This window comes from Mustela erminea, chromosome 20 (genome assembly GCF_009829155.1).
Source record: "Mustela erminea isolate mMusErm1 chromosome 20, mMusErm1.Pri, whole genome shotgun sequence".
In the NCBI taxonomy this organism is placed as follows: domain Eukaryota; kingdom Metazoa; phylum Chordata; class Mammalia; order Carnivora; family Mustelidae; genus Mustela; species Mustela erminea.
The window spans coordinates 33,938,626-33,954,393 of record NC_045633.1 but is presented as its reverse complement, the minus strand read 5'-3'; the positions used below and the strand labels follow the sequence as shown (position 1 = coordinate 33,954,393).

The 15,768-nt window shown below is 51.6% G+C and overlaps 1 protein-coding gene across 2 annotated transcripts in view; it reads right to left on the bottom strand.

Annotated features, from left to right (window-relative positions):
* HIP1 (huntingtin interacting protein 1) overlaps positions 1-15,768 on the bottom strand; it is a 137,350-nt gene that overhangs the window by 3,589 nt on the left and 117,993 nt on the right. For both annotated transcript variants that reach the window (XM_032327016.1, XM_032327017.1), the window contains exons 17-31: positions 14,785-14,886; positions 14,465-14,608; positions 14,188-14,323; positions 12,526-12,612; positions 12,234-12,341; positions 12,019-12,152; positions 8,636-8,746; positions 7,772-7,830; positions 7,318-7,411; positions 6,124-6,224; positions 5,705-5,810; positions 4,216-4,339; positions 3,710-3,771; positions 1,084-1,192; positions 115-196 (exon numbers count right to left, since the gene is read on the bottom strand). In XM_032327016.1, coding sequence (XP_032182907.1) covers positions 144-196; positions 1,084-1,192; positions 3,710-3,771; positions 4,216-4,339; positions 5,705-5,810; positions 6,124-6,224; positions 7,318-7,411; positions 7,772-7,830; positions 8,636-8,746; positions 12,019-12,152; positions 12,234-12,341; positions 12,526-12,612; positions 14,188-14,323; positions 14,465-14,608; positions 14,785-14,886 — 1,530 coding nt within the window. In that variant the 3' untranslated portion in view covers positions 115-143. The remainder of the gene's footprint in view (positions 1-114; positions 197-1,083; positions 1,193-3,709; positions 3,772-4,215; positions 4,340-5,704; positions 5,811-6,123; positions 6,225-7,317; positions 7,412-7,771; positions 7,831-8,635; positions 8,747-12,018; positions 12,153-12,233; positions 12,342-12,525; positions 12,613-14,187; positions 14,324-14,464; positions 14,609-14,784; positions 14,887-15,768) is intronic.

Sequence of the window (15,768 nt, the reverse complement as noted above, 5' to 3'; positions counted from 1 at the left end):
CTGGGCACTGGACAACGGGGGTGGTGTGGCTGCCACCAGGACCCCCCACCCCGACCCCGAGGCTTAGGCCATGGCTGTGGAATAACACACACACAGATGGGCCACAAGATTTACACTCAGACGTGTGGGGCGTCGGCGTGGCTCTATTCTTTTCCGGCGACCGGTTCGTGCAATGCAGGTGGAGACGCTTCTGTTCCTGAAAGACAAGGATAATTTTTTTTTTAAGATTTTATTTATTTGACAGAGAACTCGATCACAAGTAGGCAAGAGAGGCAGGCAGAGAGAGAGAGGGAAGCAGGCTCCCCACTGAGCAGAGAGCCCAACGCAGGGCTCGATCCCAGGACCCTGAGATCATGACCTGAACCGAAGGCTGAGGCTTAACCCACTGAGCCACCCAGGCGCCCCTGACAATGATAATTTTTGCTTCCTAGCCCCGTACATGTGTGTGCACACATTTCAGCCACAAAAACAGCCACCACGTTGGGCTCCCCAATACCTCACGCTCACAACCATCTATTCTGAGTTATGCGTCCGGGAACGACCAGTACGCATCTGTGGTTGGCTCCCAGAGTCCGTCAAGACAACAAGGACAGGCAGTCCTGGTCGTGATCGAGTAGGCCACTTTGGGCATGTGGAAAAGCAGCAGACTGGGTGATAATGCCTCTCTGGGCCATTCGTAGCCCCTGACCCTTTCTCTCACGGGCCGTTGTTCCTCACTGCTGGCTCCAGTCAGTCGGACTTGCAGTCCCCTTGGCTTTTCACTCACCGCCATCCGTTTGTTCACTAGCCAACTCTACACACGCCAGGCTAAGTGGGCCTGGAAGGGAATGGCGGTGAGTGACGAGTCTACTGGTCAACGTTAAGCTCTTGAGAGGTGACAACAAAAGCTTTCAATTCACCTCAAAATATACCAGTTTTGGGGCTCGAAGGTTGTTTCCAACCGAAGAGAACTCATGCTCTGTGAGTCAAGAGGGGGGAGTCAGCGACCCGAAGGGCGACTCATTCTGTCACGTCTGAGGGCAAGGCCCTCCCTACACGCACCCTCCCCTCATGGCGCCCACGCAGGCCCTCAGAGAGGCCCACCTTCTTCCCAGCCCTCGGCAACTCCAGCGAGCTCGTAGTGCTTTTTCCGAAGCTCTCCCAGTTTCTGACGCTCCTTTTGCAGGTCATTCTCCAGCTCTAGCACCCGGACCTGTGGGACGAGTGGAATTTTCTTTTGAGCGACGACCTGACAACGGTCTCCCTTTGACTTAATCCCTCCCCTCCTCTGATGTCGCCCATCCTCTCCCATTCACCCGTCGATCCCAGTGGCTCTGCCGTGTCCTCATGGGGACCCTCTCCTAGGGGTGATGCGTTAGAGCCCCAGCACCTGAATGGGAGTAGGGCTCATCTCACGCCCCACTGAAATCAGCTCCGACATCTAGCCTATCTGTGTGGCGGGTTCCCAACCAGTGCACCTTCTGCTTCAGTCCCGCTCTCCTGGAAATCCAGGCAAGAGCCAAGCTCAGATGCTTCTGGTATCTCCGTGGGGCTGTTACAACTTAGGGTTATCATTATACAGGAAAGAGCAGTCCTACCAAGGAAGAGGCTGGTTCCTGGCTATCCCTACTCCTCATTAATTCATTTTACTGATTATTAATTCAAGAAATGTCTGCTGAGCACCCATTATGTACCCTGGGCTCTGCGGTAGGTGGGGGAGACATGGTGGTGCACAGGCAGACAAGGTCCCTGCTTCCCTTGCGGGGGGGAGACACAAACTCGTGGACAAGAGCAGATCAGACTGTAAAGAACATGACACAGGGTCATGTGATAAAGGCCAAGGTGATCAGCAAACGCTATTCAGGCAGGTGGGTACGGGAAGAACAGAAAGGAGCCCATGTGGCTGATGCATGAGAGGGGAGAGGGTCATGAGAGTGGGCTAGGAGTTTGGGGGTTCGCTCTAAGTATGAAAGGGAAGCCACCTCAAGGTTTCAAGCAGAGATGTGACATGCTGTCATTTATGCTTCCAAAAATACATAGAACCTGGACAAACCGTGTGTGGCAGGGGGTGGGGACAGTGGAAGCAACTGGACCCAGTTAGGTGGTTCCTTTTTTTCTTTTCAAATTTTTTATTATGGAAAAATGTAAAACATATGGAGAGATGGGGATGATCTGGTGACCCCCATCGTGTGCCTTTCCCCGAGTTCCTCCAACCGTCAACCCAGGGCTGGACCTGGCTCAGCAATGCCCTTTCCTATTCTCTGCCCCCAACTGCCCCGCCACCTGGCCCTGCCATGGGACCACGTGGATCCAAATCCTCGCATGCATTCTAGTAGTTCCGCAGAGAAACAATGGTGGCTTCGGCTGGGTTAGGGAGACGGAAAAGGCGGGGGAAGGTTCAGACTTGGACAGCTGGGAGTTGACAGGACCCGCTGGGGAACGGGATGTAGAAGGGAGAGGGGGAAGGGAGGACCCAAGGACGACTCCTTGGTCTTAGCACCTTAGCACCTTGGTCTTAGGTGTGGCGGGGGTCGGGGGTGGTTCCAGTTTCCGAGGCAGAGAAAACAAGGAGCAGGGCAGACCTAGGTGGGAGGGAAACCAGGAGCCCTGGTTTGGACCCATTACGTTGGAGACCTATTTGGCCTCAAGTGGAGAGATCAAGTAGGCAGTTGGACAATCACAGAGCTCAAGGAGAAGATGGAGGCCAGAGAGAAGAATCTGGTACTTACTAGCATAGAGACGGAACCTGCAGTCAAGAGGGACTGGAGGACCCCAGTAAACATGACAGTGTAGACGGCGGGACTCACACCGGACCTCAGACCTTTCAGTATTTGGCCACATGACTTTTCCTAAAAATGCTGCGTGACCCGTAGAGAGACTTTAACAGTCTCCCTCTGGACTTGACCCCAAGACTGGGATCAGTAATTCCAGAACAAGGATGTCAGGTCTTTTTTTTCAGGATCCCACTGATTCCTGTTCCTCCACATGCCAGAACTTCACAAACAACCAGGAGAAAGGGCATTGCCTTCGATGGGTTCTCAGCGAATTGGTTTTTCTTCTTTAAACCAAGGTCATACACAAATCATATCAGATTTTTTTTGAAAATTGCCAAAAAAAAAAAAAAACCCAAAACAAAACAGAAACGGACTCATAAATAAGGAGAACTGGTGGTGGCCAGAGGGGAAGAGGGTGGGGGACCGGTGGAGAGGATTAAGAGGGACTTTATCAGATAAGTAAGTCATGGGGATGAAAGGTACGGCATAGGGAATGGAGTCAGTAACAGGGTCAGGACGTGGCATGGGGACAGACGGTGACTACACTAATCGCGGTGACACTGAGTAATACCCAGAATTGTCAAATCACTACACGTACGCCTGAAAATAATGTAACACTGGATGTCAGCTCTACTTAAAGAAAAAAAAAATTCATCCATTGTTAAGACATTAAATGCTGGTTGACATCTGCTAGGAGATCCCCGATGGTAACAGTGAGGGGGACACCAGTCCGAGACCGGTGAGCAAGGGTTCCGTTTCCGATCTTAACCCGCCACCTGTCTCCATCTCCACTGTCCCTTGCAAGCGGCATTTATATTCACTCCTGGGCTCCTGGGTCCATCTCTGTTTGTTTCCGCCCCAAGTCTCTCCCCCACTGGCTTCTTTCCATGGGGATAATACTTGGGGTCGGGGTCACCGGGAACTGATCGAGCAGACTCAGAAGTGGGGAGTCCTACCTGGGAATCCATCTCCTGGCGTTTGATCTGCGTCAGTGTCATGCTGGAGAAGTCCATGTTGTCTGTAAGGGCGGAGGGAAGTCTCGTCAGGGGACGCCCCTGGCCGAGAGACAGCCGATGCCAGCGCTCTGCTGAAATGCTTGGTTTGCTCGTTCCCAAAACACGTGCGAAAGTCACCGATGGATAGACGGGGATGGACAGGCGAGGACTGGACCACCCCTCGCCCCCACCCCCCGCCCCCGTCGTGCCCCACTCAGAGACAACCAGGCCTGGAGAGTCAGGCCTTTGCATCCAGAGAAATCGCTAAATGAAACATCTGCCTTAAGGCCTGTTGCTATGGTGACACAAACAGCATGTGTGTGCGGCGTCCCACCTTATGAGAAAGTTGAGCACACGTGCAGAGAAGATGGTCGAGAGAGAATGTGGGGACAGGATTGTGGGAAACAGGGAGCGTGAAGGAATGCTGAATGGGCTGGATACGAAAAGCACTGCTCCGGGGAGGCTACCTGTCTCCTCAATCTGTGATTTGCCCGAGATGGTGGAGGCCACAACGGTGGCGGTGGCCTGGTTCACGCCCCGGGAGGCCTGCTGCAGCTGGGCCAGGTTTGGACTGTCCTTGTCAGCCTTCACCTGCCAGGACCAAGCAGAGTTAGGGTCACACGGCATAGGGCGGCAAGGACGGAGTCAAATCAGTGGGTCCCAACGGTTCTTGACAAACGTAACGGGATCTGCTGCGGTCACTAATCGACTTCTTTCATATTGCTTCCTATAGGGGTGCCTGTTGTGGCTCCGTCCATCGAGTGTCCCACTCTTGCCTTTGGCTCAGGTCGTGATCTCAGGATTGGGAGATCGAGCCCCACGTCAGGCTCCACGCTCAGCGGGGAGTCTGCTGGAGAAGTCTCTCTCTCCCCCCATCCCTCTGCCCGTTTCCCACGTGGGCACATGCATGTTCTCGCTCTCTCAAATAAATTAAAAAAAAAAAAAGATTTTATTTGTCAGAGAGAGACAGTGAGAGAGCACCAGCAGGGGGAGCAGCAGGCTCCCCGCTGAGCAGAGAGCCAGATGTGGGCCCCAATCCCAGGACCCTGGGATCATGACCTGAGCCGAAGGCAGAGGCTTCACTGACTGGTGACTGAGCCACCCAGGTGCCCCTAAATAAATAAATCTTTAAAAAATACTCCTATAGGGTCAGCTCCTGCCATATCTCTAATATGCAAAATTACTCCTGGCTTATTTGCTTGAGAGCCTCAGACTCTAGCTTTACTGGTTCTTGTGATAAATTGCTCCAGTTGCGGAAATTAATTTGGGACATTAAACAAGGATGATAAGGACGCTCCCCGGGGTACTATAAAACTCACAGCCGGATTTCAGTAACAAGCTCTGTCTTACGATTAGTTGGGGGTAATGGTTCGAATCTGGAGGCTCCTCAGGAGAGTCAGACATTGGCTGTGGAACCTCGGAGCTGAGCCAGGGAACCAGCTCATGGCACCTACCTTTTAAGAGCTCCTTTAATGTATTAATTTAAAAAAATTTTAATTTAAATTTAAAATTTTAAAAAATTTATCTTTATATATTTTATATAGTTTATATATATTTATATATAATTTTATAGATATTTATATAAATTTTAAAAATTTAAATATTAAATAGAAAATTTTAAATTAATAAATTCATTAATTTACCAATTAATTTAAGTGCTCCTTGAATGCCCTGAGTGCTAATCAGAGGTCAGCACGGCTGGGACCCTCAAAGGCCACTTGTCACAGAAGCCATGAGAGCCAAGAGGAGCCCAGGCAGCGAGCTGGGCAGAGGGGCTCCTTGCTGACTGAGGCAAAGGCTCTCAGAGGAGGGTAGTAGGAGACCCTTGAGAGGCAGAATTTTAACCTGGGACCTCATCTACCTGGATCCTGGACAAGTGATGTTTTCGGGACAGGCACCACGGACCGAGTGTTCTCCAAGCTCGTCGGCCCTTAGAGGGTCCTGTGCGGGTCCTACCTTAGAGGCGGCCACAAGCTGGGCCGTGCTCGCAGCGATTTCATGCGAACACACCATCAGTTCCTCGAACTTCCCTCTGCCTTGCACCACCAGATCGGCTGCATCCCTGGTAGACAGGAAGGGACAAGACAAAGCATGTCATGGACAGCCTCCACCCCTTACGATCGCCACCCCTTGTGATTCCATCTCCAGATCGCGCCCGTCACCCTGGCTACTCAGGGAGCCTAGCCGGCCTGTCGGCCCCACCCCGGCGCAAACCCCAGGACACCCAGGCTCCCTTTCAAACTTTCAGTCCTGTTGACTTCCCTACCCACAGCTCTTTTCTAAGGAGCAGACGTTTTCCCCTCGGCTGTGGTCTGGGATGGGCCGAGGGAGTTGGGAGTGCGGCTGGGAAGCCCTTGGGAGTGACAGACTCTTACACCATGACGGTCGCTCCCCAGCCCACGGCTTTGGAAGCGGAGATGAGTCCTTCCGTCCATCGAGAATTCTTGGCGTAAAACTCTTTCGGGGAGGCTGTGCCCTAAGGAAGTGAAAAGTGATAATGACTAGCTTTTCTCGAGGGCCTCCTATGCCCCAGGTGCTTTTAAGCCCATTACTCCCATTGGGACCTCAAATTAATCCCAAGACGAAAGCATTATCATCCTATTTTACGGATGGGCAAACGAAGACTCAGAAAAGCAAAGATCCTTTTCTCAAGTTCACGCAGGAGATAGGCAGAAGTAAACCCTAGGCGTCTCTGACTCCAATGCCCGTGGCATTTCTCTTGTACCCCATTTCCAGGTTGTATAGATAAGAATCAGAATCTGTTCACACGCACCTAGGACAATGTGATCCAAGAAGAGTCTAACCTTTGCCACGATGTGCCAAGAGAAGAGAGTAACCCAGTGAATAAATGAGGCACATTATGTCTCCTCGGGATTTCAACATGCTCTCATGCTGTAGAAGTGTCTGTTAGTCTTGGAAGCCACAGGCCCTCCTTACTCAGCCCCTCTCGGCACTGATAAAAAGCACCACCACCAAAGCAGAGATGGCTGCCTTCTTTCTGGGATAGTGTTCCGGCTCCAGGATCGCTCCCTGGGCCTCTGTCTCCTGAGCGGGCAGCTGCACGCAGCGTGTGAGAAGGAAACACCAGCAGAGGAGGGAGAAAGCCCAGTGAGCCCTTCGATCACAGCCTGTCTATGAGTAACTGTCCACTGACTCTGCCTCGGGAAGGTGACAAGGCCGCGCCTACAGGCAAAGGTCAGGAACCAGGCCGGCCCTTTCGATCTGCCCCATTTTCCAAAGCTCTCCCTTTCTCTGAGGGCCTAGGCTTGCAATGCACATGGGCTTTCCAGAGCAGGTTCCCACGATGTTGCCTGTAATGACCCAGCAGCTGAAGGCTGAGGCTGACTGCCCCTTGGGGACCCGGCAGCGCCCCAGCTTCTTTCCATGGGCATCTATGCTTAGCTGTGAGAGGCAGTGTGCCCTCAGAGGCGCACACGGCATGAGAGGGCAGCACCCGTGGATTTCGCTGAATGTGGATGAGTGTATCGAGTAGACGTAGCCTCTTGGTGAAGCAGCAGTCTGTGAATGATGTCTGCTCCCCCCGTCCAGGGGTCCTCACCCATGCTTACCCGGCCACTCTCCACTATCTCTCTCTGGAGGTCCTTCGAGGCCACAATCAGGACCTGAATAGCTTGCATTAGGCTTGTACAGGAACCAAGGATCCTAGGAGGAAAACAAATTTAAAAAGTTAGGGACACAAAAAAGAAACTGAGAATAATGAAGGAATCTGTTCTCTTTTTCAGGCCTAAACACAGGCAAACTTGGGGTGGGAAAGGCGGCGGGGAATACACCTTCCCGGAAAGGCACGTGAGTAGGGAGACTCGACTGGGGACAGTTACGTGATGATTCTTGGGGTTTCTCTTCCCCTAAAATGCAATGGCGATATTATCCCCAAGAACATCATTATTGACATGTATATGAACTCGGCTGCTGCCTGTTGTGGCTCCTGTTCTAATTCGCATAATCCACTGCGGGATATACTCATCCTCATCACCTAGGTGCCCCCACACGGCTCGGACTGACCTTTCGTTCACCTCCAATTTGACTCCTGTGTCTCCAGCTCGGGATTTGCTGAGCATCTCCTGTTGAAAAGAAGCAGGGTTTCTCAACACGTGATGGGTACCAGGTATTCACTGGTACCTTGAGACACCTTGTGTCCGACATCCTGGGGCAGTTGAGAAACTCAAATCCAGAAGGGGCCATCCACACACATCCTGGTGAGTTGGGAAAAGAATCCAGACTTCTGATCTCTTCTGTGGGAAGCAGCCCCGGCAGGCTGACTCTATTGTCCGTGAGTGTCCATCATAGGCTGACGTGTGCACAGAATTCTGAGAGCTGTGGCACCCTGCCAGTGAAGGGCGGCGGTGGGGGGGAGGGGGGCAGCCGTTCCCAGGTCCCCCTGGCTGGTACTTGACCAAGGGAGCAGACTGAGTCTTCCTCCAGGAACGCTCTGGGACCTCTCCAGTGCCACCCACTCAGCTCTTCCCCAGGACAACCATGTCTGCTGACTGCACGGGTGCCCGCCACGAAGATAAATGTGCATTAAATCCTTTAACTCTTACCACACCCCTCCAAGGCATGTCCTATTACCACTGCCCCATCATGCAGAAACGGAGCTTCGTGGACCAACCTATCCCCAAGTGACGCCGGATGAACCAACACCAAAGTAGGGGAGGGTCTTCTCACTTTTTAATCCCTGGGGGATCCTGGGGAATTTGGATTTCTCACTTTTTAATCCCTGGGGGATCCTGGGGAATTTGGATTTCGGCTGGGCTCAGAGGGGGCCTTGGGAGCCTTCATGAACAAGTCAGAGACATCCAATGGGCAATGTCCCCACAAGGAAGCTGCAGAAGCCTGGCTTTGGGAGACTGCCAGACGCTTCCATACCTCGATTCTGGCCGTAGCAGTTTCGATGGCAGCGGACGTGGCAGCCATCTCCTTGTCCACCAGGTCCCCCAGCTCCTCCTGTTTGATGTCCAGGCCTCTGGGCAGGAGCTCCTGGGAACAGCATCACAAATGCTGCAATGACCCTTTGATCTCTTTGTTCTCCCGTGGCAGAAGGCAGGAGAGGAGGGCCCTATCACGTAACACATTTCTGGAATCCACGAAGGGGTCTCTTGTGCAGGCCTTGTCTGGAACTTGCCACTGCGTGAACCCCAGAACCTCACATTCTACTCCCCTCCTTCCAGAAAGCCATCCCTGCCTAAGCCTACAAGGCCACTCAGTTGTAGCTGCTTGGATCCTGCCCCACAGTTGCACAATATATTGTATTTGTGGCTTGGGAGGTATTTTATTTTAAGATTTATTTATGGGGTGCCTGGGTGGTTCAGCTGGTTAAGCATCTGCTTTCGGCTCAGGTCATGATCCCAGGGTCCTGGGATCGAGCCCTGCATTGGGCTCTCTGCTCAGCAGGGAGCCTGCTTCCTCCTCTCTCTCTGCCTGCTTGTGATCTGTCAAATAAATAAATAAATAAAATCTTAAAAAAAAAAAAACCACCTATAATGTTAAGTACGTATGTTTTGATATTTATTTTAAAGACTTTATTTATTTAATAGTTAAGCAGACTCCACACTGACTGCAGAACCTGACTTGGGGTTCAATCTCATGACCCTCAGATCATGACCTGAGTTGAAACCAAGAGTCAGATGCTAATTAACCCACTGAGCCACCCAGGCACCCTGTTGTGGTTTTTAATTAAAAGGAATCCTACTGTATGCATTTTCCTAGAACTGCTCCTTCCCTCAGTAGTCCATGTGTGGGAATCACCCTATAATGTGGTAATTCTATCCCCAGGGAAACTCTTACATCAGGAGGTAGGCCCCAGAGTGACCATACAGCACATCTGTGATAGCCCCAAACTGGAAAGAACCCAAGCGTCCATCAACAATAGACCTATAGCTCTATCATAGATGTGTAAATAAATATGAACAGATACTACATCAGAGAAGTAGAACTTGAGAGGTAATTGTGCGACAGAACGCTACAGAGCAGTGAAAATGAGCACATCTGCATGGAAGAAACTCAAACACAGAATGCTGGAAAAAGCACGTGCAGATAAAAGTCTGTAACACACAGAACTAAAAATGTTACTTAGCGGGGAAAAGGACATCACTTTTCTATTATCTTCACCTGGAACCCCGATTAAACATTCTACATCTAACTTCTATACTCCAACTCATAAAATCCGGTCCACAGTCTATGATAATTCCTTCAGTTCTATCATCCAGTTCACTAATTCTTTCTTCAGCTTTGTTTTAACCTGCTGTTGGATCTGTATACTAAGTCGTGACTTTCAATGTAGTTTTCATTTCTAGAAGTTTGGTGGTTGTTTTTCGAATATATCTGGTTACTTTTGAAAATATCTACTCCTCTGCCACCCTTAATACCTTTTTAAAAATTCTTTAATATATTGGACGCATTTATGGTGAACTTAAGTGCCTTGGGACTTTACCTTTGAAAGTTCCTTGGGATTTAGAGTCAAAGTATACACCTTCAGAGACCATTTGGATCTGTGTCTGCCAGATACCTGGGCCCCTAACTACCTGACTACTTTAATTTTCCGTTTGGTCTTTTCCAGGCCATACAGGTAGTAGAATTGGACCCTGAAGCCACCAATAGATGGTTGTAGTTAGAAATTCCCTAGGTGGCCATACTGCCTCCTTTCCCCGCCTCCATAACCAAGGTTGAGACAGGATCTCTCCAACAGAGTTCACTCAGGATGTGACCTTTCCAAGTTCTGTTTTGGGAAGGAAGTCTCTGCATTCCAAACTTTGACCCTACTTGGGTCTAGGTTTTATTTCTGACTGTCCTCTGTATGTGTGGTCCGTTATAATCCAAGCTCTAGGCCAAGAGATGGAAAACACACTAGCTCCTGCATCCTTTTGGTTTCTGATTCTCAGAATTCCCTTAGTTTTCAGCCAATTCAGATTCAATTATCATTTTTTTCTCCCCAAATTTTATTAAGCATTTTCCACGTCCTGTCCTGGGATGAGCTTCTAAACATCTGGTCAGTCCTATTGCCAGAAAGGAAACCTGCCCAGGATCTCCCTCTCACACTTTGCTTTGTAAAATTAACTTCTATCTCCATCTCATAGTCTCTTACACACTTTGCGTGTGTGTACGGAGATTCAGTTCTGCACCGCCCTGGAGACGATGCTCTATATCTCCAGCAAAAGGAGTAACGCTCCCTAGCAATTTATTTAACACTAAAATACCACCAGGATCACGTCGTTCCGGTGAAAGAAAGGTTAGCAATTCACCGTTATCCGTAGTCTTCCTTCATGATTCCCTACCTCGTTGCCCACTTCTCCCCAGTATGAACCTTCCTCGCCATCTGATCTTTTTATGGGCTTTGCCAGATATCATGCCAGGGACCAAGGGGACAACGTGAAAAAGGCATGGGCTCTGTCTTTAAGGACTCATGGGGGAAAGAGACAGGTAGGCAGGTACACTGTAGCGCTAGCCACCAACACCGCAAGGTATAGGTGGTGGGTGAGAGGGACCCAGGAAGATGAGTAAGGGCCAGACTGTGACAGTCCTTGGGCATCACGTTACATCATTTGACTTTGGTTATCAAATGAAGAATCATAATCAGATCTCTGTTTTTGGAAGAGATCAGAGAAAGAAGAGGCCAGAGGCAGAAAAACTAATCAGAAGGCTATTAAAAGAGTTCAGATGAGGGAGGATGAAAATCTGAACTCTGGCCCTCATCTCTTCATTCCCTGGACTTAATATCATGACCCATTTTTGGAATTAAGTAAACGCCTTGTACTGAACTCTTAAAATACGGCTGATCACTGCTCTCATCCCACTGTACAGAAATGGGTGATTCTCTTATTTTCCTTTCCCATAGAGACCATGTCTTACTTGTCCCTGTACAACTACATCCAACACACTTCCCATGATGTACGACGTCCTCACTGCATCTTTATTAAATCAATAAATACCCTGTTCTCGCACAGTAGGTATTAACCTGCTCAACCAGATACAAATCTTGGAAAACAGAGAAACTATGCTTATCCTTCTTTGATACCGCTTAGCACAGTGACAGACACACAGCAGGTTCTCAGCACACGGGGAACGCATGACATATAACCGGAAAGTCGTTCAGGGGTCAGATTTTTCCGTGCCAGCTCTCCCTTCTCTGAGTCAAGTGCAAAGTGCGGGATGTACCGACTTAGGACCTCACAGAGTCCCAGGCCGATCACCAGCACTCACTAGCTGTCCCCGGTAGTAACTGTACCTGTCCCCGGTAGTAACTCGGCTCCTACCTCGGCAATGGTGGCGATCTTGGTAAGGCAGCTCCTCATGGCAGTGCTGTCATTCTCCAGCGTTCCTTCCTCCTCCAGGAAAGCCAAGTAGAGGAGGGTTTCTTTGCCAAACTGTTTGCAGGCCTCGGTCAGCACTGGAGATGCAACGACCAGGATTTCTGAAGGCCTCTGACCTCCCCTGCTGCCCAGCCCGGCCTCCCGGCCCCAGTACTTACGGTCGGCGGGTTCCGGCGGGGCTCGAAGGCAGGTGGTGCTCACGTAAGCCATGGTGTCCCCGGTCAGGTGGGCAAGGAGGGTGACCGAGTGGAGGAGCCCACTGATAGCTGCCGGGAGTTTAAAGGGGGCTGCTGAGGGCTGTGTTACCTCCCTACGTCCTTCCCTGCTCAACCAGTTATATAGAGACCCCTGTCTTGGTGCGGAGGAACCCGTCGCTACTTCCACATGCCAGCATTTCTGAGCGTGACCCAGCTGTCACCAAGCAACAGACCCTGTTGCCACCTTTCTTACCTTCTGGGCAGGCCAGATAGCACCTCCAGCTCTCTTCCAGGCGCTCGAGGCAGCTGGAAACAGACTTGACCTTGGAGAGAAGGTGATCTGTGAGGGGGGAGACAGGGCCAAGTCAGAGTCGGAGTTGTCAGACCCGCTTTCTCCCCGGGGGGGGTGGGGGGGGCACGTGACGGAGGAGCCCCTCTCGAGTGGCCTGGGCCCTGCAGGAGTTGCCCTAAGGTGGGGGGCGGAGGGAAGAGGGTTGACTGCGCTCGTACAGGACCTCAAAAGCTGCCCATCTGGTCCCTTAGCCAAGAGCCGGGGCAACCACATCCGCAGCCCAGAGTAAGCCTCTCCCTTCTCAGGACCGCCTGCCCAAATCCAATCCGGGCCTTCCCGATACGTCTTTCAAGGACCTCAGACTCTTGTCAGTGTTGAGCCCAGACCCTCAACTCCGTCAGGCTGTCCACGCCTGTTTCCTCAGGTGGAAACAGAGTCACGGGGCCCCCTCACGGCACCGTAGTGAGGAGTCACTGGGCTGAGGCGTGTGGAGCGCTTACCACGGCGGTTGGCATATGCGCGCTTGGTAGCGTCAGCTGTGTGTGTGACCCGCCCCCCCAACCCCCCGGTTCTTCCGTTCCACTGGCTCATGTCTAAGCCCAGCTCACAAAGTCTCTCCTCAGAATCTGCCCACGGCTGCCCCGTTTCCTGGCACTCCCTCAGAAAACTGGGTACTCAGTGAGCTCCTTCCTCTGAGACCGCTGTGTTCCCCCACAGATGGGTTCCCTGCTGAATCAGAGCAGGCCTTGCCGTGGACGTCCCCAAATGGAGACGTTTCTTTTTTTTTTCTCCCCCAAAGATTATCTGAGGGAGAGAGTGTTCATGTGTGCAGGCAGGGGGAGGGGCAGAGGAAGTGGGGAGACAGAAAAATCTCAAGCCAACTCTCTGCTGAGCACAGAGCCTGACCGGGGGTTCGATCCCAAGGCCCTGAGACCATGACCTGCGCCGAGATCAAGAGTCGGACACTCAACCCACTGAACCACCCCGGCGTCCCGCAGACGTTTCTATTTGATAAGGAAAGTCAGCTCTCAGCGTTTCCTTCCCCCTGCTTGTCCTCAGGGGGCCCTTTCGGAGCTGTATCCGTGACTCCACTGGTGTCTCGAGCCTGGCTGTCCTGCCACATCTGAGGCCACTTCTCTCACCCAAGAGCTGCTCTGGCTCTGCCCGCTGCCCCACCCGCATGCCCTTAGGACTCCGGAACAGGCAGAGTGGGCCTGTGCATGCACGGACGGTGGGAATTCTGCGTTCCTGCCCCGCCACGTTCACAGCTCCCCGTGTGGCCCCGAGGCTCCCGAGCAACCACCTTGTCGTTCAGGCCACGTTCTGTTCAGAGAGCAGCAGGGCTGTCGGTTCTCCCTCCCCCTGTGCTTACACTCGCTATCAGGGCTCTGCTCCCAGTGAGAGTTTCATCAGCGTGACCCGCTGCATAGAGCCGTGGTATCACCCCCGGGGGCTTTAGAAAGTTCTACCGCCCAGGCTGAGCTTCTGGCTGAACAGATCTTAGCATGGAGCCTGGGCATCGCTGTGCAGCAGGCAAAGAACCCCCGAGCTCAGTGTCACGTGGGATTTGACGACAGCACTGACCGCTGAGTTGGCGTGTACGGGCGGGCAAGGGGCAGGTACCTGCAGAGCCGGCACAGCTGATCAGAGGCGGCTCCTCCAGCTGCCGCAGGGCGTCCTGGACCACCTGCTCCGCGGCCTTCCTTGCCTCCGCCAGCAGCGTTCTCCTCTGGTCCTTGGCGAGCTGGCCCGCTGATTCCTGGAAGTGGCCCAGGGAGGTGAGAATCAGACACAGACCCCATCGCGAGCCTTCAAGCAGCATCCACCTCCACACAGCTGGGATTCCTCACATCCTTAACCCAAGCTACCGCTAACAAGGAGGGCAGCATCGGTTACTTGCCTTTGCGAGGGACAGTTCCCCCTGGGTGTGGTCCAGCTGCTCCTGCAGGGCCGCTAATTCCTCCTCCCGCCGGGCCACGGCGTGCGCCAAGCTGCTCCGCTCCTTCTCCAGCTCAGCGATCTGGGCGGCCCACTTTGCCTCTGACTGCAATGTCGGCAGGGTTCAAGAGCAAGAAATAAATGGTCCACTTCCCAGGAGTGCGGACCCGCCAGCAGGCTACACGGAACCAGAGGCGGTATCTCTAGGTCTCCACCTTCACTTCCCCCAGGCACACGCTGAGCACGACGGGAACAAAATGCGGGAAGGAACGTGATGCTCACCTGGGCAGAAGTTTCCAGACTGCCTTGGACGATGTGGAGTTCCTGTTTGCTGGTGGCAAGTTCTTGCTTCAAGCTCTCTAGTACTTCCATCTGTTCTTGCGTCTGAAAGACAAAAAAAACCCAGGAGCACTCTTGTCTGGGTGGTGGTTGCCAGGGAAAAACACATACAAAAATCCCTAAGCTATCAGGGAGCCTGGCTGGCTCAGTCGTCAGAGCGTACAACTCTTGATCTTGGGGTCACGAGTTCAAGCCCCATGTTGGCTGTAGAGACGGCTTAAAAATAAAATCTTCAAAATAGTCCCCAAGTTATCAATGGGAGATTTGTGTACCCTCTTGTATGCAAGGTTGGATGCATCCGACCAAAAGTGGGTGGGAAGAGGCAAGAATCCAGAATGTTCCAGAAGGTTTTCTTCTGACTAAGTGGGAAGGTCGAAGGGAGAATTTCAGGGACATTTCCTAAATGTCATGCTTCCGCTTATAATACTGATTACAGTAGAACAAGATTTTTTTTTTTTAATAGATAGAAAAGTGTTTTTTATATTTTAAATTGAATTTAATTGATACAGAACTGGATCTTTTTTAAATTTTTTGACTTATTTATCTGACAGACACAGCGAGAGAGGGAACACAAGCACGGGGAGTGGAAGAGGAAGAAGCCGGCTTCCCACCAAGCAGGGAGCCTGATGCAGGGCTCCATTCCAGGACCCCAAGATCACGACCTGAGCTGAAGACAGATGTTTAATGAATGAGCCACCCAGGCGCCCCGAGAACTGGATCTTTAATTCAGACATCCCAACACCGGGTGTGATGCTGAATCTTACCATCTTGAAACTACTCTTCTTTTTATTTCTCTCATAAGTCTATTTTTCAAAGAGCAGGTTGCAACCCATTAGCATTCAGGGCTAACATTTAAAAAAAAAATGAAATAAACAGGAGCACCTGGGTGGCACCAAGTTGGTTAAGCATCTGACTCTTGGTTTCGGC